General features: G+C 40.3%; 1 protein-coding gene and 1 pseudogene across 5 annotated transcripts in view; one reads left to right on the forward strand and one right to left on the reverse strand.

The window, feature by feature from the left end:
* STARD3NL (STARD3 N-terminal like) overlaps nt 1-26284 on the forward strand; it is an 84790-nt gene extending 58506 nt beyond the window's left edge. For all 5 annotated transcript variants that reach the window (XM_088478136.1, XM_088478140.1, XM_088478138.1 and 2 more), the window contains 5 exons: nt 803-856; nt 947-1064; nt 19458-19556; nt 21192-21262; nt 23490-26284. In XM_088478136.1, coding sequence (XP_088334262.1) covers nt 803-856; nt 947-1064; nt 19458-19556; nt 21192-21244 — 324 coding nt within the window. In that variant the 3' untranslated portion in view covers nt 21245-21262; nt 23490-26284. The remainder of the gene's footprint in view (nt 1-802; nt 857-946; nt 1065-19457; nt 19557-21191; nt 21263-23489) is intronic.
* Nucleotides 6711-17409, reverse strand: LOC148517832 (uncharacterized; annotated as a pseudogene).
* Nucleotides 26285-26889: the final 605 nt, after the last annotated feature.

Raw genomic sequence — 26889 nt, forward strand, 5'->3', positions numbered from 1 at the left:
TAACTTTACCCTTGATATATATATATTTTGTTATAGAAATTTTTACCGTCTTGATAATTTCTGGCGAATCTCAATATTGAGAAGAATACCGCAATATTAATTTCTATTTAAACCTACGTTACTGTTGGTATGTGAATTTTTCTATGGAGAATCAACCTCACCCCCCCCTACATTTTGTTTACCCTTCTTTTTTTACACTCGCCATCCCTCATAACTAGAGTTCTAAAATATGACATTCCATTGTTTATTTAAATGTTGTCGTTCATTGTATTGTCATGTTGCCCTTATTCCGTCATAATGTAATTGGAATACTTTATGCAACTTTCTAATTCATGTATTCTGTATCTTATTGTGATGAGTCTGTATGTTTTTGAAATGTCTCAATAAAGTGTTTAAAAAGAAAAAAAAAATTCAAAATTCAATGGTTGAGAACAGAATAATGAAAGCAAAAAATAAAAACATAATCCAAATATCCCAGACCATTGGGGTTAAAACCGTACTGGATGAAAATGGTCAGTGAGCAGAATGTAATATAGGCTCCGAACCTTCTGCTTCACTAGAAAGCGCTCCGCATCCGACTGGTAAATGTTCCACAGGGTCTAGGTGTACAGGTGATCAATGCGTTTCAACTGTTTTCTAGTGATACGTAGGGTTCAGTGATCCACAGGGCTGCTAAGCATTCTCTGTGGTTTTGCACATTGAGTGAGAATGTAATGGAGAGAGGTTTTAAAAACTTAGTTGTATATCTGCCTTTTAACTTTGATAATGTTTTAAAAAACTATGATTTTATCTCCTTCTGTAGATAACTACAGCAACATCTTGTGCCTTTCTAATAATGAAAGTCATTTTATCTAAGGTAAGCTTATTGTTTAGCAATATATATAATTGTATGGTTTTATCCTATCACAATATACATGTAAATCGTGCACCTGTTTGTGTTTCCTAGCTGTTTTCCCAAGGTGCTTTTGGCTATGTTCTTCCCATCATGTCCTTTATCTTGGCCTGGATAGAAGTTTGGTTCCTAGATTTTAAAGTTTTACCGCAAGAAGCAGAAGAAGAAAATCGTGAGTAGTCAACTATTTGTTTTTTTACTCATTGTATATACAGTATAGCATTTAATAAATTGCGGAAATGTCTTATACAGATTTTAGCTTAGCCTATACTTTTTGGGCAAATTACTGATAGTGGACATTAAACACAGTAAGGTTATAGTAGCAGAATAATCATGAGATTGTTCAAATGCCACGTGTGAGCAGGGGACCATTTGCACATCCTCATTAGTACGTATCTATTATACAGCAATATATTTTCAGCATATTCCTACATCTTTCTTAGATAGGTTTCCGTTTTCCATTTTAGTTTGAAATTTAAAATACAGTTTAATTTGCTTTTCTTTTATTCTGTGCTATAAGCCCCTTTGTCCGGCCAGTTGCGTATACGTGTTTGATCTTGAGCAACACAAATTGGTGGCTTGAGTGTGATTTATGTAGACTAAATAGATGGTGGAAAAATTAATAAAAAAATAGCTTCACAGTTGAGTATCTAGGAAACTTCTGAAGTATGATAAGTGTTCAGCTGATCTCCATCTAAAACACTTGAGATATAGAAAGTCCTTCATGCAGGCCATGGACCAGGGGTGTACAACAGTTTTGAACATGGGTACTATACGCTTCAACCTATATGGGGATGAGGTCCTCTTACCTTTTAAACTTATTTTAGTATTTTCCTAACTATGCAGTTAACCTTTATAATAAGGCTTTAGAAAATATTGAGGCAGCTTTATTGTAGAATATTGCAGAAATTCATTGGGGTTCACTAACTGATACTGAAAGAACTCGCCACTCCAGAGGTCATGGACCATGTTATGCAGGTATCCTCTCACATAAGCTCTGTCTGGTCCCTCCGTCTCACACAGTGGCTGGAGATCAGTTCTCTGCATTTCACCTCTATGACGAAATTCGAAGTATCCCCCTGTCAACCAGCACTACTACTTTATCAGCTCATTGACATTTCATTGGTCAGCACAGAGCAGACAGGGGCATTACCTGGCATGCCAGAGGGTTTCCCTTCTAGCTAGCTCATAAGTGACTCTTAGAACAGATTTTGCTAAAAGCAACATTTATAGAAGAACCAGCTATAGCTGTATTGTGGGCATCATGACCATAGACCCTTAAACTGCTAGTAGATTAAATATTCAGAAAAAGCCCCATAAGGCAGCATAGCTTTTGCCTCCTCCATTATTTTTTGCACATGGTAATCTTAGAGCACCAGCGTGACATTATCGTGCAGTTGAAGATACAGAATAATCTCTATTGGTTGGACACTAATGATTGCTTGATCATTCTAGTCATTGAATGAGATGATGAGCCATAAAGTGATGCTTTTAAGTTAATTATTGTAGTTTGGGGACATATTAATCTAAAATTCTTCTTTGTTCTAAAGATTCCTTGAGAATTGAGATCGAAACAGAGCTTTAGATTCAGTTTTACACTTGTTCTCTAGCCTTACATACAGATGTGTCTTTACTAAGGGTCTGATTCAAAGATGCACACAATGCCAATTGCGACTCAAACACTGTTGTATCGCTACCATTTTGGAGGCGTGGCAGCCTTTAACTGCAATCCCATACGCAGTTATTAAGGCTCTGGCGTCTTAGTTCCGTCAGTCATTTTGCGCGACCATAGGCTTACTCAGAACTTCGATGATCAACTGATCTGGTTCCGATGGTTGTGTCCTTGTGCGCAAGCAGTGGATTAGTGATGCTGCCAGTGGATGTCTCAATACAAACACCGGTGACTGCAACATTTGAATATTTCCGCACAGTCACTGCATACAAAGACGCATTCGCGACTGTATTTGCGTCCATCTCTGATTCAGGCCCTAAGCTTTGCCAAAATTGTGCCAAAGTCACCTCTATCTCGTGCCACAGTGATATATACAGTGGTGCACCATGTTATCGTCCATTCTTAATGTTTAAGTTCTCTTAAAACATTCCTCTATAGTAAATATGCAAGAAATTTGTGAATGTTTAAATAAAATAGCTGAAATTAGCATAAAGTAGCAGAATATTAGCAAAAAAGTTAAGAGCATTAAGACTAGTCAATGTTGCACAATGTAAAGTACAATAGAGACAAAATTACAGATTAGGCATGCCTGCGTTTTATAAAAGGTTCCACCCAGAAACCAAAATAGTATTGAAAACAAAAGTTGATGGGTTTAACACTTGGCACTATATCTTAGGGATAAGGGGAATGGAGTAGAATAAATTACTATTTTGCTAAAAAAAATTTAAGCAATCCATCACAATTATCATTCATTAACACACTCCATATAGAAATTTTTACTGTATTATGCAATGTAAACCATTCTGCTTTTTCATGTTGTGACCATATTGAAAGGAAAGAAAACCTAGCGTGCCTTTGGGGCTTAGGGACTTCAGGAAAGTAGAGTTTTATTCTGCTCCATTGTCCTATCCAAAAGATATAGGGCCAGGTGTTAAAACTATCTAATACTGTAGTCTATCCATAAGACTATCAATGCAGAAATATGGAAAATCGTAGTACATATAAGACAGTCGGTATGCAGTCAGTATGTCAACACCTGAATTTCAACATGCATGATGATGACATGGTAAAAATGTTCACATCATAAATGTCGACATATAAAATGTCCACATTGACAAAATGTCGACATTACCAATACCGGTGTGTTAAGTTTAGGGGTTAGGGATAGACTTACCTTAAAAACACAGTGTCGACATGACGAATATTGACATGATGAATATGTTGACATGTTCAATGTCAAAATTTTCATGTCAACATGGTGAATGTCGATATAATATACCGAACCCAAGACAGTGTTCTATGACATACGTGGCAAATGACAATGTACAACAACAGGATTGTACCACTTTTAGCTGCATTACCAGTCTTATGGAAATACCACAATGTTGACTAGTCATAATGTTATTTATTACATTTTTTACTGATATTCTGCAACTTTTTTTGCTAACCTGCTTAAATGTATGCTACTTTTCTGCAAATTTTCACTATTGTAAGTAAAGTTGAGTAAAGAGTAGTTGTGGTGGCAGTCTGACAATATACTCCCGAAACCTTGGCGCAGCATGTCATTAACTGAGCACTCTATCCTTGAATGTGTGTCGCGCTGACAGCAAAGGTAACTAAAGACACGTCTGTATGTTCCCTAGTATTAAAAGACCAGGAGCAAAGTATAATATTCTAAGGATTGACTGTATAAATTGAGACCACCTTATCAGAGAAATGCTTTTATTACATCTGGTGCCAATGGCTCAAATTTAGAACTTCACAAATTTAAAACTCCTTTTAATCTTAATATTACTCTTAGGCGTTTTGTATCTTAGCACTTTGGATATCTTGCACTGGTTAATAGAATCAATAATGACCTGAGCAGGCATGATTTTGAAAAATAAACCCAAAATGATATAATTATTTAATTTATATAAAAAAATGTTTATTCCCTGAACTTTATCATTTTGTATAAGATCAGAATCTACAGTATGAATGTAGTTTTTTTTATTTACTTTTTACATTTGCCTCTGAGCGGAAATATTTTGTTTATTATTGCTGATGTAGAGTATGTGTCAGGGAGATGTGATATTCTCTAGAGTTATTGCTAGTTACCCAAAGGAATGTTTCTGCTACCTGTTGTAAAAACACATCTAAAGCCAACTCCCTGCACTCCCACGCAGTTTAATAATTGCATGGCAAAAACTAATGCTTCGCTAACTATCTCATTTGTGTCATACTCTGGTTTCTTTAATTACAAATGTCATTATCCTGTTTGCTTTCACGCTAAATGGGTTTGTTGGTCCCTCACAGAGCCATATGGTGTATTTAAATAACCAAATAATTATGTAGAGAATGTATTAAGGCGTAACAATTTTTTGAACGATTTAACTCATTCAATCGTTGAAAAAATCGTTCAGTTTCTGAGTTATAACGATGAACGATTATCGTTCATGCGCGTTCCCGTTTGTAGTTCATTCGGATTGGTCAACTGAACGATTTTCATTAAGGGAAGTTCCAAGAATCGTTTGTAGTTCAAGAAATCATTCATTACACTTTAAAAACTCTGACAGATAATCTGACAGAAAATCGTTGGTAACAGAATCGTTGTGTGTGTATGCAGCTTTATAAAAGAAAGCAACATTAGTAGTTATCTTCCATTTTACTTGCCTAAGATGCAGTAGTAGAAGTCGTCTTTATTATGCATTGGCTATTTTATTTGGAAACCCGTTATGAGTCTAACAGGCTCATTCACCTTTTGGAGAGGGACAAAAGTCCCAAACCTCCATCACAGTTTTGTACTGCACTGGGTGAGAGTTCCAGTCAATAGATCAACATTAAAAGGTCGACAGTGTCTAGATAGACACCACAAGGTAGACAGTAAATAGGTCGACATGGATGAAGATAGACAGGTACAAAAGGTCGACATGGTCAAAAGGTTGACATTGAAATGGTCGACACAAAAAAATTGTCAATACATGTTTATTTGCGTTGTTAGGGTTAGGCTTTAGGAGGGACGGTTAAGGTTAGACACTTACCGGCGGGTTAGGCACTAGGAGGGACTGTTAGGGTTAGCCACTTACCCTGACTGTTAGGTTAGGCGCCAGGAGGGAAGGTTAGGGTTAGGCACCAAGGAGAGGGTTAGGGTGAAGATTATGGTTAGAAAAAAGAAACATGTGTCGACATTTTCACTCTGTCGACCTTTTGTACGTGTCTATCTTCTTCCATGTCGACCTTTTGTGTGTCGATCTTTTGTTCCTGTCGACCTATTGACTTTGTACCATGTGGTGTCTATCTAGACCAGGGATAGCCAACCTCGGTCCTCGACAGTTGTTATCAGTTCACGTTTTCCAGACCACCTAGCTGGTGCACAGGTGTATTTATTACTACTAAACACATTTGAAAAGATCCACAGGTGGGGCTAATTATTTCACTTGTGATTCTGTGAGGAGACCTGTAAAACATGCACTGTTGGTAGCTCTCGAGGACCAGGGTTGGCTACCCCTGCTCTAGACATTGTTGACCTTTTTAATCTTTTTCATGTAGATCTTTTATACCAAACTCACTGTGTGATAGGAGCACTCACAGCAGCTAAATCACAACAATTGGATGACAGGAGGTGATTTAAGATATGACGAGTGCAGCACCCATCAAAAAGGCCCTTCCAAATACACTGTAATCTGTGGAGTGTTTTTTTTTTTTCAGTGCAGAAAATGTCTGTTAATATTGAACACTCCTTACTTAATGAAAATACAATTATAAGTTATGTTAAATTAATTTCATTGTTTAAATATTTTCTTAATGTAGATTAATTTTACATTCTGTTAAGTATGGTACTGAAATTACTGTTAGGGATTTCCATATTGTTTCCCCTTCTCTGACCTAGATGCAGATGCACTGCTGTGGTTTGTAACAAACACAATATGTCATTACTAATGCTGGCCACACCCTGTTGTATTACAGCAACTGACTGCACAACAGCTTGTGTGGCCTAACACTGTTAGACGCCTGATCATAATCTCATGAAAAATGGATCATTGATGCATCTAACTTGTTGGTATTTGTGATCAGAAAATAGTGTGATGGTAACACAACCACACATAGACCAACAGGCCACAGTCTAACCTTATTTATAGGCATGTTATGGGTGTGTCATTATGTTAATCAATATCCTATAGCAACATTTGACAAAGAAAAATCTAATTTCTTCTTCCAGTCCGTGACTTTATATACAATATAAACAAGATTTTGATATGGTCTATTCAGGATATGTTCTGCAAAGAGAAACCAAATCAATGAATGTCTTAATTATCTCACAATTTTGTTATAAAAGTGGCAAAAACTTAATATAGTCTATTTAAATCTAATTTAAGTTTATCTTGTTTAGATAGCAAACCTATTAATAGTTACAGATGTGGTAGATGTACCCAGTGCAATATGTTAAATACAAGAGAAATAATTTGTAGACAGTAGGAAGGGAAATTAGACACTCTACCCACCTGCAGGATTTCTTCTGCTGTATATTGGCTAATGCATATATGTTCATCATTTATGTGCATGTACTAATTGTCCTTTAAAATTGAAAGTCGTTGAATATAGGAAAATAACAGTACACAACATTTTAAATGTTACCACCATTCAAAATTAACATTTATAATTAGACTAAAGTGCACAAGGATTGAATATATTCAGGCAAATAACAATGGTAATGGCAAATACTGTATAAAAGATTGTTAGGGATAGAATCTTATTGGACTGTTCAAATTTTGAATTCTCATGTTTTGATTTAAAGATAAGTGATCATGGGTGTAGCTGCTAGGGGGCCCAGAGCTGAGGGAGGCCCATCTTCTTTGTCAAAGTTACAAGTATTATATACATTTTTCACCATTGGGTAGTACATAGGGGCCCTTACAAACTAGTTACGGTCCTGACACTGATAATGTACTATATTTTATTACCTATTTTGTGTGGTACAGTACGCTTTTTTCTTCCTGTATATTATTTTCTTATCTTTTTCAATGACTTGCAAAATATGTTGTATTTTTATATTGGTCACTAATCTGGATTGCAGCTAGATGGCATTATAATTAGGGATGTGCAGGCTCAGATTAGTTCGGATTTTCCCGCCAAATTCGGATTTTTCCCACCAAACATCTTGTCTCAGAAGGAGACAAAACGTCATCTTTCATGGACAAGCATCATCATTCCTGGACATGAAAGATTACGTTTTGGCTCTTTCTGAGACCCAATTTTTGGCGGGAGAATCCGAATTAAACCGAGCCTGCACATTCCTAATTATAATACACAATATATCTGTATTGGCCATGTTTTATTTAAGATGGCATGTAGCAAGCCTTAAAATGTGCTAAAACCAGTGCTATTTTTGTAGAAAAACAGGTTCAGGAACCCTTGGAGGGGAGCAGAGGTGGGTGGAGCTGCATTAGAAATGAGGCATGATGCATCATTCTGTGCATAACCAATTTTTTCTTTTTTTAATTGCTACAGTTTGTGCTGTGGGGGTGGGTGTTATTAGAACATGTCAATCTATCATATAAGTACCGTATATATATAACTATACAAATACAGAAATGTAAAAAAGAAAACTGCTGTAAATTCACACACACAGAATCCATACTAATTATATAGGGAAAGCCACAACAATACATATAGAAGAAAAGCAGTATCCATATTAATATTGAAAAAGTCATATCCACATAAAATACATTGCAATAGCCAGAACCAAATAAAATACATTGAAAATACCAGATCCACATAAAATAGGAATATGGCGATACAAGTACCACCTTCCCCTGCCACCTCTCCAACACTACTCCCTGTTTCTACCTTGCTCCATCCCCCGTCTCCCCTCCAGCACTACTCCCTTGTTTAACCTCACCTGTAGCCCCTTCCTCTCCCTGCTCCACATTTTGTATTTCATCTTGTTTATTTACATCTGCTGTTTGTGTTCCTTCAGTATGACCTCCATCCTGCTCCTCTTCAACACTGCTGGATGTCCTTCACTGCTCTCACTATACTCTCTTTTTCATCCTCCTTTTTATCCTGGTCCCCTGTACCTTCCTCTGTGCTTGCTTTATCAAAAGCAAGCACAGCGGGGCCTCACGATCCTTCCTTAAAGCGGGGAAGGCCCCGCTTTATCTCTGTGTTGTTCAGGTTAGGATCTTGAAGTTCCTGATCATGGCCCCCCTCTGCTGAGGATTCACCACTGCATTTTACAACAGAGGATCCTACAACAGTCTCCCACTCTCCTACTGCAGGGCTCACACCCTCCTGCTGCTTCCGCGTACCCTCTGCTACATTGGGGATTACAGCACCTTGCATCTTCCCCACACCCTCCTCTACATTGGGGATCACAGCACACTTTTTCTCCCCCGCACCCTCCTCTACACTGGGGATCACAGCAGCCTGCTTCTCCCCCGCATCCTCCTCTACATTGGGGGTCACAGCACCCTGCTTCTCCCCCGCACCTTCCTCTACATTGGGAGTCACAGCATCCTGCTTCTCCACCGCACACTCCTCTACATTGGGGATTACAGCACCCTGCTTCTCCCCCGCACCTTCCTCTACATTGGGAGTCACAGCACCCTGCTTCTCCCTCGCACCCTCCTCTACATTGGGGATTACAGCACCCTACTTCTCCCCCGCTCCCTCGTCTACATTGGGGATCACAGCACCCTACTTCTCCCCTGCACCCTCCCCTACATTGGGGATCACAGCACCCTACTCCCCCGCACCCTCCTCTACATTGGGGATCACAGCACCCTGCCTCTCCCCCGCACCCTCCTCTACATTAGGGATCACAGCATTCTGCTTCTCCTCCACACCCTCCTCTACATTGGGTTCACAGCATTCTGCTTCTCCCCACACCCTCCTCTACATTGGGGATCACAGCACCCTACTTCTCCCACGCACCCTCCTCTACATTGGGGATTACAGCACCCTGCTTCTCCCACGCACCCTCCTCTACATTGGGGATCACATCATTCTGCTTATTCCCTGCACCCTCCTCTACTTTGGGGTTCATAGCACCCTGTTTCTCCCCCACATCCTCTTCTACAATGGGGATCACAGCACCATGCTTCTCCCCTGCACCCTCCCCTACATTGGGGATCACAGCACCCTACTCCCCCGCACCCTCCTCTACATTGGGGATCACAGCACCCTGCCTCTCCCCCGCACCCTCCTCTACATTAGGGATCACAGCATTCTGCTTCTCCTCCACACCCTCCTCTACATTGGGTTCACAGCATTCTGCTTCTCCCCACACCCTCCTCTACATTGGGGATCACAGCACCCTACTTCTCCCACGCACACCCTCCTCTACATTGGGGATTACAGCACCCTGCTTCTCCCACGCACCCTCCTCTACATTGGGGATCACATCATTCTGCTTATTCCCTGCACCCTCCTCTACTTTGGGGTTCATAGCACCCTGTTTCTCCCCCACATCCTCTTCTACAATGGGGATCACAGCACCCTGCTTCTCCCCTACACCCTACTCTGCATTGGGGATCACGGCACCCTGCTTCACCCCCGCACCCTACTCTGCATTGGGGATCACAGCACCCTACTCCCCCGCACCCTCCTCTACATTAGGGATCACAGCATTCTGCTTCTCCCCCACACCCTCCTCTACATTGAGGATCACAGCATTCTGCTTCTCCCCGCACGCTCCTCTACATTGGGGGATCACAACACCCTGCATCTACCCAACACCCTACTCTGCATTGGTGATCACAGCACCCACTTTCTCCCCTGCACCCTCCTATACATTGGGGGTCACATGCTAAGCAACTCTCCTAATTGTTTACACTTTTAATATCTTACCCTGAGTGGGAATTTTGAGTAGTTCAGTTAATCTGGAGAATTGTCCCTAATACTTGATAGGATACTTGACTGACAACCACCTCCTGCCTACTTACGGTATGCACACATATATATATATATATATATATATATATATATATATATATATATATATACACACACACAGTCAGGTCCATAAATATAGGGACATTGACAGAATTTTCAGTGTTTGGCCTCTATTCAGCACCACAATGGTTTTGAAATGAAACACACAAGATGTGCTTTAACTGCAGACTTTCAGATTTAATTTGAGGGTAATTACATCCAAATCGGGTGAACGGTGTAGGAATTACAACAGTTTCAATATGTGCCTCCCACTTTTTAAGGGGCCAAAAGTAATGGACTATCAACTCAAAAGCTATTTCATGGACAGGTGTGGGCTATTCCCTCGTTATTTCATTATCAATTAAGCAGGTAAAAGGTCTGGAGTTGATTCTAGGTGTGACATTTGCATTTGGAATCAGTTGCTGTCAACTCTCAATATGAGATCCAAAGAGCTGTCACTATCAGTGAAGCAAGCCATCATTAGGCTGAAAAATCAAAGCAAACCCATCAGAGAGATAGCAAAAACATTAGGTGTGGCCAAATCAACTGTGTGGAACATTCTTAAAAAGAAAGAACGCACCGGAGAGCTCAGCAACACCGGAAGACCACGGAAAACAACTGTGGTGGATGACAAAAGAATTATTTCCCTGGTGAAGAAAAACCCCTTCACAACAGTTGGCCAAATCAAGAACACTCTCCAGTAGGTAGATGTATATGTGTCAAAGTCAACAATCAAGAGAAGACTTCACAAGAGTGAATATAGCGGGTTCACCACAAGACGCAAACCATTGGTGAGCCACAAAAACAGGAAAACCAGGTTGCAGTTTGCCAAACAACATCTAAAAAAGCCATTACAGTTCTGGAACAACATCCTATTGACAGATGAGACAAAGATCAACTTGTACCAGAGTGATGGGAAGAGAAGAGAAGGAAAGGAACTGCTCATGATCCAAAACATACCACCTCATCAGTGAAGCATGGTGGTGGTAGTGTCATGGCGTGGGCATGTATGGCTGGCAATGGAACTGGTTCCCTTGTATTTATTGATGATGTGACTGCTGACAAAAGCAGCAGAATGAATTCTGAAGTGTTTCAGGCAATATTATATGCTCATATTCAGTCAAATGCTTCAGAACTTATTGGACAGCGCTTCAAAGTGCAGATGGATAATGAACCGAAGCATACTGCAAAAGCAACCAAAGAGTTTTTTAAGGCTAAAAAGTGGAATGTTATGCAATGGCCAAGTCAATCCCCTGACCTGAATCCGATTGAGCATGCATTTCACTTGATGAAGACAAAACTGAAGGGAAAATGCCCCAAGAACAAGCAGGAACTGAAGACATTTGCAGTAGAGGCCTGGCAGAGCATCACCAGGGATGAAACCCAGCGTCTGGTGATGTCTATGCGTTCTATGCGTTCCAGACTTCAGGCTGTAATTGCCTGCAAAGAATTTGCAACAAAGTATTAAAAAGTGAAAGTTAGATTTAGGATTGTTTAGTTTGTCCCATTACTTTTGGCCCCTTAAAAAGTGGGAGGCACATATAGAAACCGTTGTAATTCCTACACCGTTCACCTGATTTGGATGTAATTACCCTCAAATTAAATCTGAAAGTCTGCAGTTAAATCACATCTTGTTTGTTTCATTTCAAAGCCATTGTGGTGGTGAATAGAGGACAAAATATGAAAATTCTGTCAATGTCCCAATATTTATGGACCTGACTGTGTATATGTAATTGAGAAAGTTAGTTTTTAAACTATTACCTCACAATTGCATCATTATAGAGATAGGAAGATTCAATTCCTTGCTCAGCCTCCAGCAGGTGTACTCACTGTGGCTTCACTTGGGTGCAGCAAGATGGCTGTCCTCTGCAGGCGGTGGCCGGGACTGAGGGAAGGAAGCAGCGTTTGCTGCGGCTGGCACCCATGGGGAGGTAGCAGGCATTAGCGGCGGCTAAGACCCAGGGTAGAAAGCAGGAGTCAGTGCAGCCATTAGCGGCATAGACGGGGCGAGTGGCGGGCAGTACGACCCGGAGGAGTTAGCCGGTGTCAGCAACAGATGCAGTGAAGCCTGCATTTGTGTGCAAGAAAAAATGTAAAAACAGAAAAAATGGCATTGCCCCCACCCCCCCAAAAGAGCAACCAGCACCAAGCTTTTAGTGACCCAGTGATGGTTGTGCTAAATACAGAGGACAAACGACATATGGGTCCCCTGTATTAAGCACAACCTGCACCAGGCTAATCAGAACCAGTCCTGGTTGCCAGAATATGGGGGACAAACAGCGTATTCAGCACAACCAGCATTGGGCTCTGAACCGGTCCTTTTCTGGAAATACAGGGGAAAAATGTGTAGGGTTCCCCTGTATTTCCCAGAACCAGCATCTGACTTTTTCTAGCGGGAGGCTGATGCCACAGCCAGGGGAGCCCTTTCACCGGACCTCCCAGCTGAAGCATCAACCCTGACCGCTAGTCAGCCCAGGCCGGGGATCCCTAGGAAGCTGGGGACCCCCCCAGTAAAGGGGTCCCCCTTTCCAGGGCACCCCAGGCTTAGGCTGATAGCCCGGGGCTATCCCCGGCACCCCTGGGGCGGTGGGTGCCGGGTTGATAGTGTAATGTGGTGTAAAAAATAGAAGTTTAATATTGTCTTTTGCTGTGGAACTACAGTTCCCTGCAAACCTCCCCTCCCCTGCATGATGGTACTTAGAGAACCACATGTACCAGCATGCGGGGCATTACGGGCCCCCTGGTACCTATAGTTCTACAGCAAGAGACATATTGAAATAAACACAGGACACACACTGTACAAAGTAAAAGTTTATAAAACATAGAATGCTTTGCAAAAGTATTCACCCCCTTGGCTTTTTACCTTTTTTGTTACATTACAACCTGTAATTTTTTTATTTATTTTTTTATCTGAATTTTATGGATCTACAGAAAATAGTCTAATTTGGTGAAGTGAAATGAGAAAAAAATATATAAAAAAAGAATCTTTGAAAAATAAATTTCTGAAAATTGGCATGTGCATATGTAATCACCCCCTTTGCTATGAAGCCCTTCAAAAGTTCTGGTGCAACCAATTACCTTCAGAAGCCACATAATTAGTGAAATGAAGTCCACTTGTGTGAAATCTAAGTGTCACTTGATCTGTCAGTATAAACACACCTTTTCTGAAGGCCCCAGAGGCTGCAACACCACTAAGAAAGAGGCATCACACCATGAAGACCAAGGAGCTCTCCAAACAAGTCCGGGACAAAGTTGTTGAGAAGTACAATTCTGGGTTGGGTTATAGAAAAATATCCATATCTTTGATGATGCCCCAGAGCACCATCAAATCCATCATCAACAAATGGAAAGAACATGGTACCACAACAAACCTAACACAAGAGGGCCGCCCACCAAAACTCACAGACCAGGCAAGGAGGGCATAAATCAGAGAGGCAGCACAGAGACCAAAGGTAACCCTGAAGGAGCTGCAGATTTCCACAGCAGAAACTGGTGTATCTGTGCATGTGACCACAATAAGCCATACACACCATAGAGCTGGGCTTTTATGAAAGAGTGGGCAGAAAAAAGCCTTTACTTAGTGATAAAAATAAGAAGACACGATTTCAGTTTGCCAAAAGGCATGTGGGCGACTCCCCAAATGTATGGAGGAAGGTGCCCTGGTCAGATGAGACTAAAATTGAACTTTTTGGCCACCAAGGAAAACGCTATGTCTGGCGCAAACCCAACACATCCCATCACCCCAAGAACACCATCCCCACAGTGAAACGTGGTGGCAGCATCATGCTGTGGGGATGTTTTCCAGCAGCAGGGACTGGGATTTTGAGTCGAGGGAAAGATGGATGGTGCTAAATACAGGGATATTCTTGAGCAAAACCTGTTTCAGTCTGCCTGTGATTTGAGACTGGGACGGAGGTTCACCTTCCAGCAGGACAATGACCCGAAGCATACTGCTAAAGCAACAAGTAGTTTAAGGGGAAACATTTAAATGTGTTGGAATGGCCTAGTCAAAGCCCAGATCTCAATCCAATTGAGAATCTGTGGTCAGACTTTAAGATTGTTGTTCACAAGCGGAAACCATCCAACATGAAGGAGCTGAAGCAGGTTTGCCTTGAGGAATGGGAAAAAATCCCAGGGGCAATTTGTGGCAAGCTCATAGAGACTTATCCAAAGCGATTTGCAGCTGTAATTGCCGCAAAAGGTGGCTCGACAAAGTACTGTCTTTAAGGTGGTGAATAGTTATGCACGCTGAAGTTTTCTGTTATGTTGTCCTAAATGTTGTTTTATTCACAATATTAAAAAAAACACAACTTCACAGTTGTAGGCATGTTCTGTGAATGAAATGATGCACACCTTCAAACAATCCATTTTAATTCCAGGTTGTGAGGCAACAAAACATGAAAAATGCAAGGGGTGTGAATACTTTTGCAAAGCACTGTACATGCACTCACACATGTACACATACTCACCTATGTATCCCTGTAGCAATCTGTCCCCTTCTCCATGTAGATTATCCATAGGGTACCTGAATTAACAAAAACATACTCACCGTCTCCTATGCGTGGATCATTCCTCTTCGGTCCAAAGTAGGCAAACCCCGGGCATGGCAAAATAAAAATAGAACAGCACGGACAGTAGTACTGTTCTACAAGGACAGTACTACGCGAATGAGAGCGGTGGGATTTCACTATGGAAATGCCGCCGCTGAGCACTCATTGGCTGAGAGAGGCGAGCCTTCCGCCTCTCAGCCAATGAACGGTTTTCACCATTGACTTCAGTGGTGAGAACCGCGCGTGCCCAATTCAAAAATGGCGCCTAAGTGCCATTTTTGAAATTCAAAGATGGCTGCCGCGAGCCGCTCACGATGTCATCGCCCCGCCCCCTCGCCAGGCTTATATAAAGCCAGCGCGAGGCATCGTCCAGCCAGTCCATCGGCCGGGTGGCAACAATGAAGACGCGGAAGACAGAAGACGCCAGGGAAGTCCTGGGGCAGACGGCAGCCATGAAAAAGAGCTTAAAGGCTGCTGCCCCCAGGTGAAGGTGCAGAACACTAAAATAATAAAACAATCGGTGTCTTTTTTTTATTTAATTTTTTTATATTTCTTTTACAGGGGTACTATAGGTACCAGTGGGCAATTAATGCCCCGCTTGTGGTTCTCGAAGTACAAGCATGCAGAGGAGGCTTGCTGGGACCTGTAGTTTTACTGCAAAAGACAATATTATACTTCTATTTTTTTACACCACATTACTCTATCAACCCGGCACCCACCGCCCCAGGTGCCGGGGATAGCCCCGGGCTATCAGCCTAGGTCTAGGGTTCCATGGGATCCCTGGCCTGGGCTGACTAGCAGTCAGGGTTGATGCTTAGGCTGGGGGCCCCGGTGAAAGGCCCCCCGCTAGAAAAAGTCAGGTGCTGGTTCTGGGAAATACAGGGGGGGGGGGGAGGGGTCTCCCTTTTTTTTTTTTTAACACATATTCAAATTTTAACATAGATGGATCTCACTGATTCATCCATGCATCTGTGTCTTATTTTCTCAGATGCATGTCCAGCGCCAGTGAGCACCTCTGTCACCTGCTGATGTCCCTGCAGCTTACTTCCGTAGCTGTCTCTCCCTGTGCATCCCCAAAACACCACCTCTGTGCCAGCCTTCCTCCACCTGCGCTAATGTGCCATTTTGTTGCCCTTCTCCCATGCAGGTGGCTCGGTTTGCTCCTCCAAACCCTAATAGTTAATACATTTTAAAAAAGCAATGTAGTTCCATAGACAAAAACCCTTACGGTTTCACATGTCCCATTAAGGCTTCTTAGACATGAAATTTCACAAAACCTATTGAATTTCTGCAACAGACTTCAAAAAGTAATGAAATTACGATAATTAAGGCTGATGCCTTAATAGATGTGTTCCTTGCGTAATACAGCTATGGTATACCTTTACATCATGTGGTTAACGGCATATTCAGCACTCTCACAGAGTGAGATTGCTGTCACTCACAAAATGGTGGAGCTGCTAATTCACAGAATTGTGTGCTCACACATGCAGTCTATGCAACTGAGGTCTGAGCAGTTATGTGGCACACACATCTCATTCAGTGCCCACAATCTTCCCACTCAGTCACCAAAACAATCCCACTGGGTTCTAACATCCTTCTCACTCAATACATCCATCTCATTCATTATACACATTCAGCTCCCTAATTGCTATAACTATCATACTCTGTATATGCGTGTACACTATCTTCACCTACATGCTGCTATAACTTCCCCATTCCAGATCATGTCCAAGAAGCCTTAATGGGACATGTGAAACCGTAAGGTTTTTTTGTCTATCAAATATATATATATATATATATATATATAATTACCAAGTACTGTAGTTCTTAATTTAGAAGCAGGCTGCACTCATCCGGACTTGCTTAAAGCATAAGGTGCATATTTTTATTAAGCCGACGTCTCAAATTCTTTGTCATCAGGGTGTGAAATACAAACAGTGAACGTGCTTACTTTTTACAAGATACCTAATGCAGGTAACAGTGCGGGAGATGACTGTGGCGGACCTGCAGCACAGCAGTCCTCATTGGATTCTATGGTGCTGCGATGTTACTGCATGCAGCAAGTACCGAGAAAGAGTAACTTTGTGTCCGATAGGCAATGCCATCAATAGATGTCTCGCAAGATCTTGGCATATCCAAGATTTTACATAGTTACATGACGCTTCACAGCTGCATACACACGGTACAACTTTCATGGTCGATATCAACGATAACTATATCGTTCATCGTTAAATCGTTCATATTGTTCATTTTTATGCTGCCAACGATCGACAAACGATGCGCGTTCCCGCATGGACGATAACGATATTGATAATCGTCCATGCATGCAGGCCAACCTGGACGATATCTTTCAGTGCCTGCAGGACGGAATGGTCGTTGGTCATGGGTGATATTGTTGGTGTGTGGATGAATGATATCATTCAACCAACACACCGGGAATTTCAAGGGAGACCGTTCAGCAATATCGATAGCTGTACAGATCGTCCCATCTGTATGCACGAAAGAAAGGAACACTCCTCCTGGATAATGGTGTATGAAATACTGAAACTGGTTGTTAAGGCCAAGAGACATGCTGTCGCTGCATTTTGTGAGCAGGTCAGCTCATGAGACATTTTTCATATCTGACATATTGTCAATTGGTGGCATCATGTCTTGGGGAATTTATTAATGGACGCTTTCAATTAGCTTTCTGATTGTAAATAAGGGACTTTTCTTATGCAACACTTATTTATGGAAGCCATTGTTTTTCACTTGGTTTTTAAATTAGTATGAAACACTTTGTACACTTAGCACTTTTGCTGTCTTATTCATCTGCAACAATGTTATCAGGGAAACCGGCTGGGGAAGGAATATGGCATAGTGGGAAAAGCATTTAGTCTGATAGCACTTGGTGCTTGGTTGGGTTGGAAAACAGAGTAAGATTTGAGTGAGTTTGTTTTTATAGTAACCTTTCACATTGTGTATGTCTAATGGGGGTCAGGATTGTCATGGGAACCCTCCCTTTTATACACTGCTTTGGTTGGCAAAATATTGCAGCTTTTAATACACCATTGCCATAGGTTTGATTCTGACTGTGGATGGACGCAATGACGCATCTGAATCGCATTGTGCATGCGTCAAGTTTATTTACCAATGTCGCTCGCAGTGAATATTTACAAAGTGATTGACAGGCATTGACCATGGGCGTTAGTGGGTGGCAATGGGGAAGTAGCAACTCAAATGCAGGCATGTTGCAACTGTTTTTAAGGCATGTTTCTGCCTGCGACTGAGATCCCATACGCAGTCAATAAGGATCCGGTGTGTCTCAATTCCCACGGCCTGGGCTATATTTCTGGAAAATAGGTTCAAGAACTGTGGGTGAGCTATAGAAAGACAAATATATATATATATATGTATATATATATATATACATATATATATATATATATATATATATATATATATGATATATATATATATATATGTGTATATATATATATATATGTGATATATATGATATATAAAAGAAACAGCGGCACTCACAGGACTGTTGTAAGGAAGACTCAGATAGGTCAAAGTTCAACGTTTCACTCTGACGACTTTTATCAACAACAAAGAACTTTAATATAAAACGTATCTTATGGAAAATACATTCGGGCCCAGGACATTAACTATGATGTAATGAGAGGTTCAGGAACTGAGTTCCTGATGACAAATAGCACTGCCCACGACCATTCTGCCTGACCATAGGGTTTCTAAGAAGTCTATAGTCTACAAGCTGCATCTTTGTACGCAGTCGCTTGGATTTGTGAAGCCGTCGGTGGGTGTCTCAATGCAAGTCATGGTAGCTGCAACATTTGCATATTTACGCACAGTCGCTGCGTACAAATTTGCGGTGGCGGCATTAGCGTCCATCTGTGAATTAGGCCTCACGTTGAGTTACATTCCAATGGGGCAATGAGTATGTGGGTGAGTAAACATACTCTGTAATTAGCTTTGTAATATGTAAGTGGTATATAAATAAAAGATTATAAAATTAAATAGGTCTGTCTATAGATCACATAAGAGCTCTATTGTAGATCTATGAATGGCCTGCAGGGCAAAAAGTGTGATTCAGGCAAGGGAAGTATCTACCTGTTATATAAGTGTGGAGAGAAAATTGGGGATAGTGTCAGTGTCAGTTTTTAGTACTTTAAAGGATGGTACTCACAAAATGTGTACATTACAGATATTAGTGGACCACAACACTTAAAATGTTACGGAAACCTTTTTATTGTCTTTTTTTTTTTTTTTTTTCAACCTTTTGTTTGTTGTCATTCGCTTAAAAATAGTTTTAAATATTGACTGGTAGTGAATTTACTGCAGTATGAGCCAGATCTTTGTAACAGTCCTTATTGATGTACTTGATTGTTTTCTGTAAATTGATCTTATTTAATGTTTTTTTTTTCCTTAGGTCGTTTAATGATACAAAGTGTCTCTGAACGAGCTGCCCTTTTACCACCAGGACCTAGGTCAGATGGACAGTTCTACTCACCCCCAGAATCTCCTGCAGGTACATCTAGTAATGTTATTTATTGTGGATGGGCAGTAGATGCATTTACTTGGCGTGATGCTGACACTCCAGTAAAAGTTTGTTTTCATTCTGAGGGAGATGTATCAAAGTTTCAAAAGAGTGGACAATTGGAGAAATTGCCCATAGCAACCAATCAGCTTCTACCTATCATTGTATAGAATTCCATTGATAAATGCTGCTTAGAAGCCGATTGGTTACTATGAGTAAGTTCTCCACCCTGTAGAAACTTTAATACCTTCATTACTATCTTACCAGCTTATTATGACGAATATGGGTCAATACAGTCTAACAAGTAGCATACAAAATAATTCAATTTGTAGTGTTAGTACTAAAGCGTGTATGACATATGTAACATTCCATCCAGATTTCGCTTGCATGATGCTTGTAGAAGATTAATAAAAGTTCATTTTTAAAATGTTATTTCCACTTTATTAAAACCATAACTGGTTTGTGAAGGTATTGCAATAGATCTGTACTCTAATTAATCATGTGTGTTATTATTATAATCCGTTATTTATATTGCGCCACAAGGTACCTTACAAAGTACAGAAACAAATGAGCACACAAGAAAACCAGTTATTAACAGTACAAACAATGCAGGACAAGTACATGATTTATAAACATTACTGCATAACACCTAAATGAGCAGCAGGGTGTCAGCAACCAAGTGTTAGGTGCCATTGCAAAGTAAAAGTAAGGCAAGGAGAAGCACGTGAGGGAAGAGCGCTCTGCTCGCGAGAGTTTACATTCTAAAGTGGAGAGGTCAGACAAACAGGGGAGACACAGATGGGCTAGATAGTGAGGAAGGAGCATGCAGTAGTGGGTTAGGATGAGCCCTGGAAAGCTGTGAAGAAGAAAGAGTTCTTGAGAGCCCATTTGAAGATTAGGAACCAGGAAGCAAAGTTATGGAGGAATTTTGAGATAAGGCCAGGGGTACGGAAAAAATGTGTGTGTACATAGCGCTATATATATATATAGCGCTATCTACATCTTACGGCATTAATGAATGTAAATCTTATGGGTCTCATATAGAGTTGGACATAAATCCTATAAAAAAAAAAAAACTTCTTGCGCTTCCGTACTGTACATGAGCACTAAAAATACATAAGCACACATTTGGCTTCAGCTTGGATTTCACTTAGAACTCATTACACTTAATCCACTTAGCGATATACAAACAACAGCACGATTGCGACATTGCAATCGTGCTGTCGTTTGTATAGCTAGTGATGTGCTAGGACTGAACGTTAACTCATTCAGTCCCGGCACATCCCTCCATCCCTGCACATGCAGAACCTGACGAGATCGTCAGGTTGACCTGCATGTACGGGCGATGTCGGAAGCGACCCACGGGCACGCGCATCGCGGGTCACTTTCGTCCAAAACATCCCCGATGCATGCGCGATTTACAAGCGATTGCACGATAACGACATCGTTATCGTGCAATCGCTTGTTTAAATCGCTTAGTGCATACCCCCCTTTAGAGGGACGGCAGGTGAGGGCAAGCATAGGCCAAGTGCTCACGCGTCCATGCCCTTTGTACTGCATCTGGAGTGCCACATGTTGAGAGGTATGGGTTACCTAGTCCTAACTAACCTCTGTTTCGGTTTACAGATTCTGATGAGGAGGTTGAGGAGAAACAGGACAGTGAAAAAGCGTTTGCGTAACACAAAAATAGTACAGAAGTAAGTTGTTATTGGTAATTTTGAGCTTCACTAATATCCTGCAAAACTATTTAAGCAAACTATGTTCAGCATTATAACAATTAAAATATTTTTTTTTATTAACAATGACAAAATATGGAGAAACCTTAAGATCTTGCTCACAAGCTAGGAGAAAAAGATGTAGATTAATAAGGTGTGATATAGAACATAGGTGTCATTAGATTGCATTGTAAGGGGTCTGTAGTATCAGGTGGAAAAAAGTTCTTACGGGTCATGAGGTACATGCTTACTAGAAGATATTTGCTTAGCGTTTTCTCACACCTGTGCTGAGGCCATTTTTTCACATTTGTGCTCATCATATTCCCATATCAATGACTTTTTATATTATTCTAACAGGTAAAATAAAATTTAACTAAAATTACAAAAGCCGTTTCTTCTTGAAATGTCAATAAAGTTAACTGAAAGCAAATGTGATTTTTATTTTATTTTGTTATAAATACCACAAATAAATGTTTTGTGGTTTTTGCTTTAGCATTAATTGACCATTCAAAAGTTGCAACCAGCAGGATTCTAGGGGGTATATAAGGTGAGAGTTTTTTGAAGTGGAGATGTTGCCCATAGTAACCAATCAGATTCTACTTAACATTTATCTAGCACCTTCTAGAAGATAATAGCTAGAATCTGATTGGTTTCTATGGGCAACATCTCCACTTATAAAAATTCTCACCTTAGTAAATATACCCCCTAGAATCCTGCTAGTAAATTTACCCCTAGGTGTAGGACCCCTCTATCAAATGTGGGTGCCCTCGTGTACAGATGCAATTATGGGTGTAAGAGAATACGTAGTGCCCTCCCACCCATATACGTGCTGGGTAACATTGTCTGGTGATCACTGCTGATCAACAGAGAATAAGCACCGTCATTTGAAAGAGGGTGCCCCTTAATTATTAAACTCCAGTTTGGGGGAAATTTTCCCCCATCCCTGGACTCCATGATATTTCTCTAGTGCAATAGATTAACGTCTGGTGATCACACTGATTACCAGACATTGGGAGAGATGTATCAACCCTTGGAGAGAGATAAATTGATAAAGTTGCCCAAAGCATCCAATCAGATTCTAACTTTCATTTATCTAGTACAGGCTTTGAAATGACAGTTACAGATGCGTAAACATACATCTGTCCTCCGTGCGCTGCAAGTCACGTTACACATAAAGCGTGAGTGTTGTGTGACTCGGTAGCGCCAAACTTCTTTTTGTGTGTCGGTAACACTGTAACGTAGCAGTTTGTATGCAGATACACCTGCAGTCACACACGGAATATAGGCATGCCTCATATCCTATCCTATCCTGCTTGTGTGTTCTATTCGCATTTGAAGGGAAAATCTCATGAAAAGATGCTGGGCGCTGCTGAGTTGTGCCACAGCATGGCGCAACTAGAAGGGCTATTTAACAAGCAAGGAGACTAGATATACAGTATGTGGACATATCTCTAGAAGCTGATTGGTTTGAGCAACTACTCCACTTGATCTCCATCAAAGGCTTTAATACATCTCCCCTATTAGCTTTTAAGGGGCACCTCATTGGAAAGAGGGGACCCTCCTCTTTTAAATGAGCGGTCTTTCTAGATGCTGGGGTTGAGGAGATTTGATTTTCTTACATTTTTGACATTGGCACACATACCAGGAGTCCAAACAGGTTGCCAGGACCGGTGTGGAAGCCCTCTGCAGTTTTAAGGTACATTGGGAGGACTAGCCAGGCTTATCCTTCGCAGTGAAGTGTTAGAAAAGCTTGGAGAGTTTAGTGACGGGTGCCCCCAGCTCCTTGCTGCTTTATTGACAGATTTGTTTTATAGCTTGTAACACTTTTATTTCCGAAGCAAAAATCATACAGCAGTCACACTTGACAACAGAGCAATACTATAAACATTCAATACAAATCGAACATCAAGGTAGTTATAAGCTGTACAAGCAAATAACATGTATGTTAAATGTATAGTAAACATTTTCCAAATGTAGTAGCCTTTTGATTATACTAAAGAAGCATGCATATTTTGTCTTATATAAAATGGTAAACCAAAAGTATACACAGCAAACATCCTTGTGTTTAAAAGCTGGATGTTTGAAATTTTGGGGTAACATTATTAGAGTACAGTGACATATGAAACTTGCCATGTTTAACACCTTTATTTTGTTCACATTAAGTAACATTTGAAAAAAGCTTTATTAATGTTCTCTTTTCCTTTTTCAGAATGAATGCATTTTTATTGCATAGAAACGTATCAGAGTGAGTGATGCACATACCGGATGCTTTCTGTCAGAGTGCCGTTCACAGGAAGCAAAGCCAAGTGACTCCTTTCCCTTGGGTACACCTACCAGGTCCCTCTGTTCTGAATGAAACTTGCTGCTAAACTCACTCCTTTTGAAGTTGCTGATGGCATAGGCTAAAGTAATCGTAAATAAGCAGAGAAACATACACTGCATACTTTGTATGCCCGTAGACACTGCAAGAGCACCTGCTAATTATCACATGTCCAAGAAGAGGCTGCGCATTGGAAAGGTTCCTGTGAATCTCACCTGGTGTCTGTAGTGTGACATTTCAGTGCCTTTGTGTTCTCTAAGACACTAAGTAGAATGCAACTCTGAGGATGGGTTTTCATATCGTGACATACAAATGTGAAGTTGTGAAGGTTTTTCATACAAAATTAGCTATGTATACAAATCAACATATTGTATTGCAAATGCATTTAGCTTAACATAACATACAAAATATCTACATGTAACAATGGATGGCTTTAGCACTTAGCAGTGTAACACTTGTGAAATGTATAGACCAAAATGAATTTGCCTATCTAGTCCACAAAGGTTTTTAAATTGGGCAGGATTTATGATTATGCTTGATTCAAATTACTGTAGCTGCTAAATTTACACATGTATTCTGAAACTGGCCTCCTAATATTTGTTCCATTAGGGCAGATTCTCTATATTTGTCCTATTTTAAAACCCATTCAATGCTTGTAAGTTTTTTGCATGCAGGCTTCATACATTACTGCAGGGTTGCCCAAACCCTAACAGTACAGGTTTTAAGGATATCCATACTTGTGCACAGATGGTATAATCAACCTTACGGTAAAAAAAAGGTTTTTTTATTGAAATTTCAAAAGAGTGAAATGGAAGCAAATGTGAAATAAATACCACAAATTATTAAGTAATGTGCTTAAGCATGGCTATCCTTAAAACCTGGACTGGTATACTGGTTACACACTGACTGATATATTGCCTGTTCCATGGAACGGGCGATATATCTGTAGTGCATTGGCGGGTATTTGCAGACGATATGTCTGTGAACGACGTCTGTCACAGACATATTGCATCTGCCCTGCAGCACAGCCGATGCTGATATATCTTGCAGATATATCGGCACGTCTGACTGTGTGTACGTGCATCCAGCCGACCCACCATTTACTTAGTGCAGGGACCCGCCTGTGACTGACATCTTTACTGGGCAGGTAAATTTAAATGCCCGCCCAGTTGTAATGTCAGCACAGACACATTAGCCAAATGATTGGTAAGTGAGTAAGAACTTACCAATAGTTATGTAGGTCGGCCAGGTGTGTACCCATCTTAAGGGTGCCTTCAGGAGCATATCTGGGAACCACTACATGGTTTGCCTGTCATCAGAATCGCAAGATACAAATACCAGATATTCAATTCAGTACAGATGAGTCCAAAAGAATTGTCTGATCCCATCAGTATGTTGATATGCTTGAAGGACCTGGCTGCGCAGCTTACAAATATTACTAAACATTACGGGCAGAAAATACGATCAGATTTATTAGATTGTGCAGCAAACAACACGATTATAGATGTCACTCTTCTTGCAAAGTTTAGGATATAAAAGCCAACATCATTGTTTGCAGCAGGTATAATTAGTTTGTAATAGGTTATTAAAGATACTTCTGTGTTTCTCCTCTTATGTGCCCATTCTTCATTTTAGAGTGTTTTGTTTTGTCACCAAGCTGATATAAAACACATTACTGAATTCATCAGCGGTCATAGAGCAGTGTACAGTATGTGACGTCACAATGACAGAGACCCAGTACATATCCGGGCAATAGACAAGAAAGTAGTTTGCGATTTAAGGCATTCCTCTCTGCTCTAACGCTCTCTTCATGCAGCACTTAAAGTGGACTTGGTATTGAAGTGTCTCCATCAGACTGTGGTGATGTAGTGTAGACCATAAGCTGTATTGCTGCTGCATACCAACACTGTTCTAAGTACTAGACATAAGACCAGAAAGTCTGTTGGCTCATTTAAGCAAAAAATTTTAAATGGTGTTATGTCAGCTTTGTTGTTACATTTTATTGGACCTAAATGGGTGATTGTGTCTGAAATCAAAAGATAATTTTATTTCAGTTGGATATTTAGGTAACATTATAACGTAAATCACAAACATTGTCTATTGTGCATAGTTTTATTTGTAATGTAACCCAGGGAACAATGGGTGCTATTTATGAAAACTGGGGCTCATGTAACTGTGGAATAGGGTCCTAAAGCAGCCAATCAGATGTTTTTTCTAACCTGCATTAGAAACAATAGAGCCTCTGGTTACTATAGCATACATTACTTTTATGTTTTACACAGTTGCCTAGTACCTGAACTAGTTTTCTAAAATGTATATCCCTATCTTAAATCACCCTTTTAATATTAGAATTATTTATTACTGCCCTTTAATATTGTTCCTTGAGCCAACCAGTTAACCTAACATTGCAAAGTCTGTATTTATTATGATTTTTTTGCTACCAAACTGCTATTCAAACATCGTCTGTATAATACAGGGAAGTATATAAAATTTATTTCAGTAAATCTGTCAGTTTGATGACATTGTACTTTTTTATGGTAAGTTTTAATGATTGGAACTTGTTATTGTAAATATCTGCATATGCACTATTGCTTAATAGATGCCTTTTGTTGGCTTCCCAAGTGTTTGTGAGACCATATTTTGAAATGAAATAATCTATCATAATAAACTTTTTTTTAATTCTATATATAGCTATTTTGGTGTTTTTTTATTATTTTAATTATATAGAGTTATTTGTGCATGTTCTGTTATGTTCAATAGTCAGACAAATTAATACATTAAAAAAGAGCTATTTATAGCCATCACAAATGGGTAACGTCCCATATTTGACACTTCAGATGTATGGTATTGCATTTACATTTGGTGTGCATCTGACTATTGTCTTCATTTACATATGTCGGTTTGCAAGAGACCACCACTGCCTGTGTTCATTAAAGAATAAAAGAGGACACATTACCAAAGTGGCCATATTTATTTTAGATAAGTTTAATAAAGTACATTTCACTGTTTATCAAACTAATGACAAATGTTGGTAACTATAAATCACCACATGCAAACATTTAAAATGATGTCTTATTGTAAAAAAGGAGATTTATGTGCTAGCCTGTCAAATCCTTTTTTTCCTAATCCATAGGGGGGGACAGGCTCTACACTGGGTATAGGCTGGTGAGATGGACTCCGCCCCCAGCCACATGCAATCAGTTAAGTTAGCAAGCCTAAAGCTGTGTGCACACCTAACAGATATGTCAGCAGATCAACTGATCTGCAGATGATGGTTGTTCATACACAA

This window comes from Taudactylus pleione, unplaced genomic scaffold (genome assembly GCF_031769625.1).
Source record: "Taudactylus pleione unplaced genomic scaffold, aTauple2 ptg000208l, whole genome shotgun sequence".
Taxonomy (NCBI): Eukaryota; Metazoa; Chordata; class Amphibia; order Anura; family Myobatrachidae; genus Taudactylus; species Taudactylus pleione.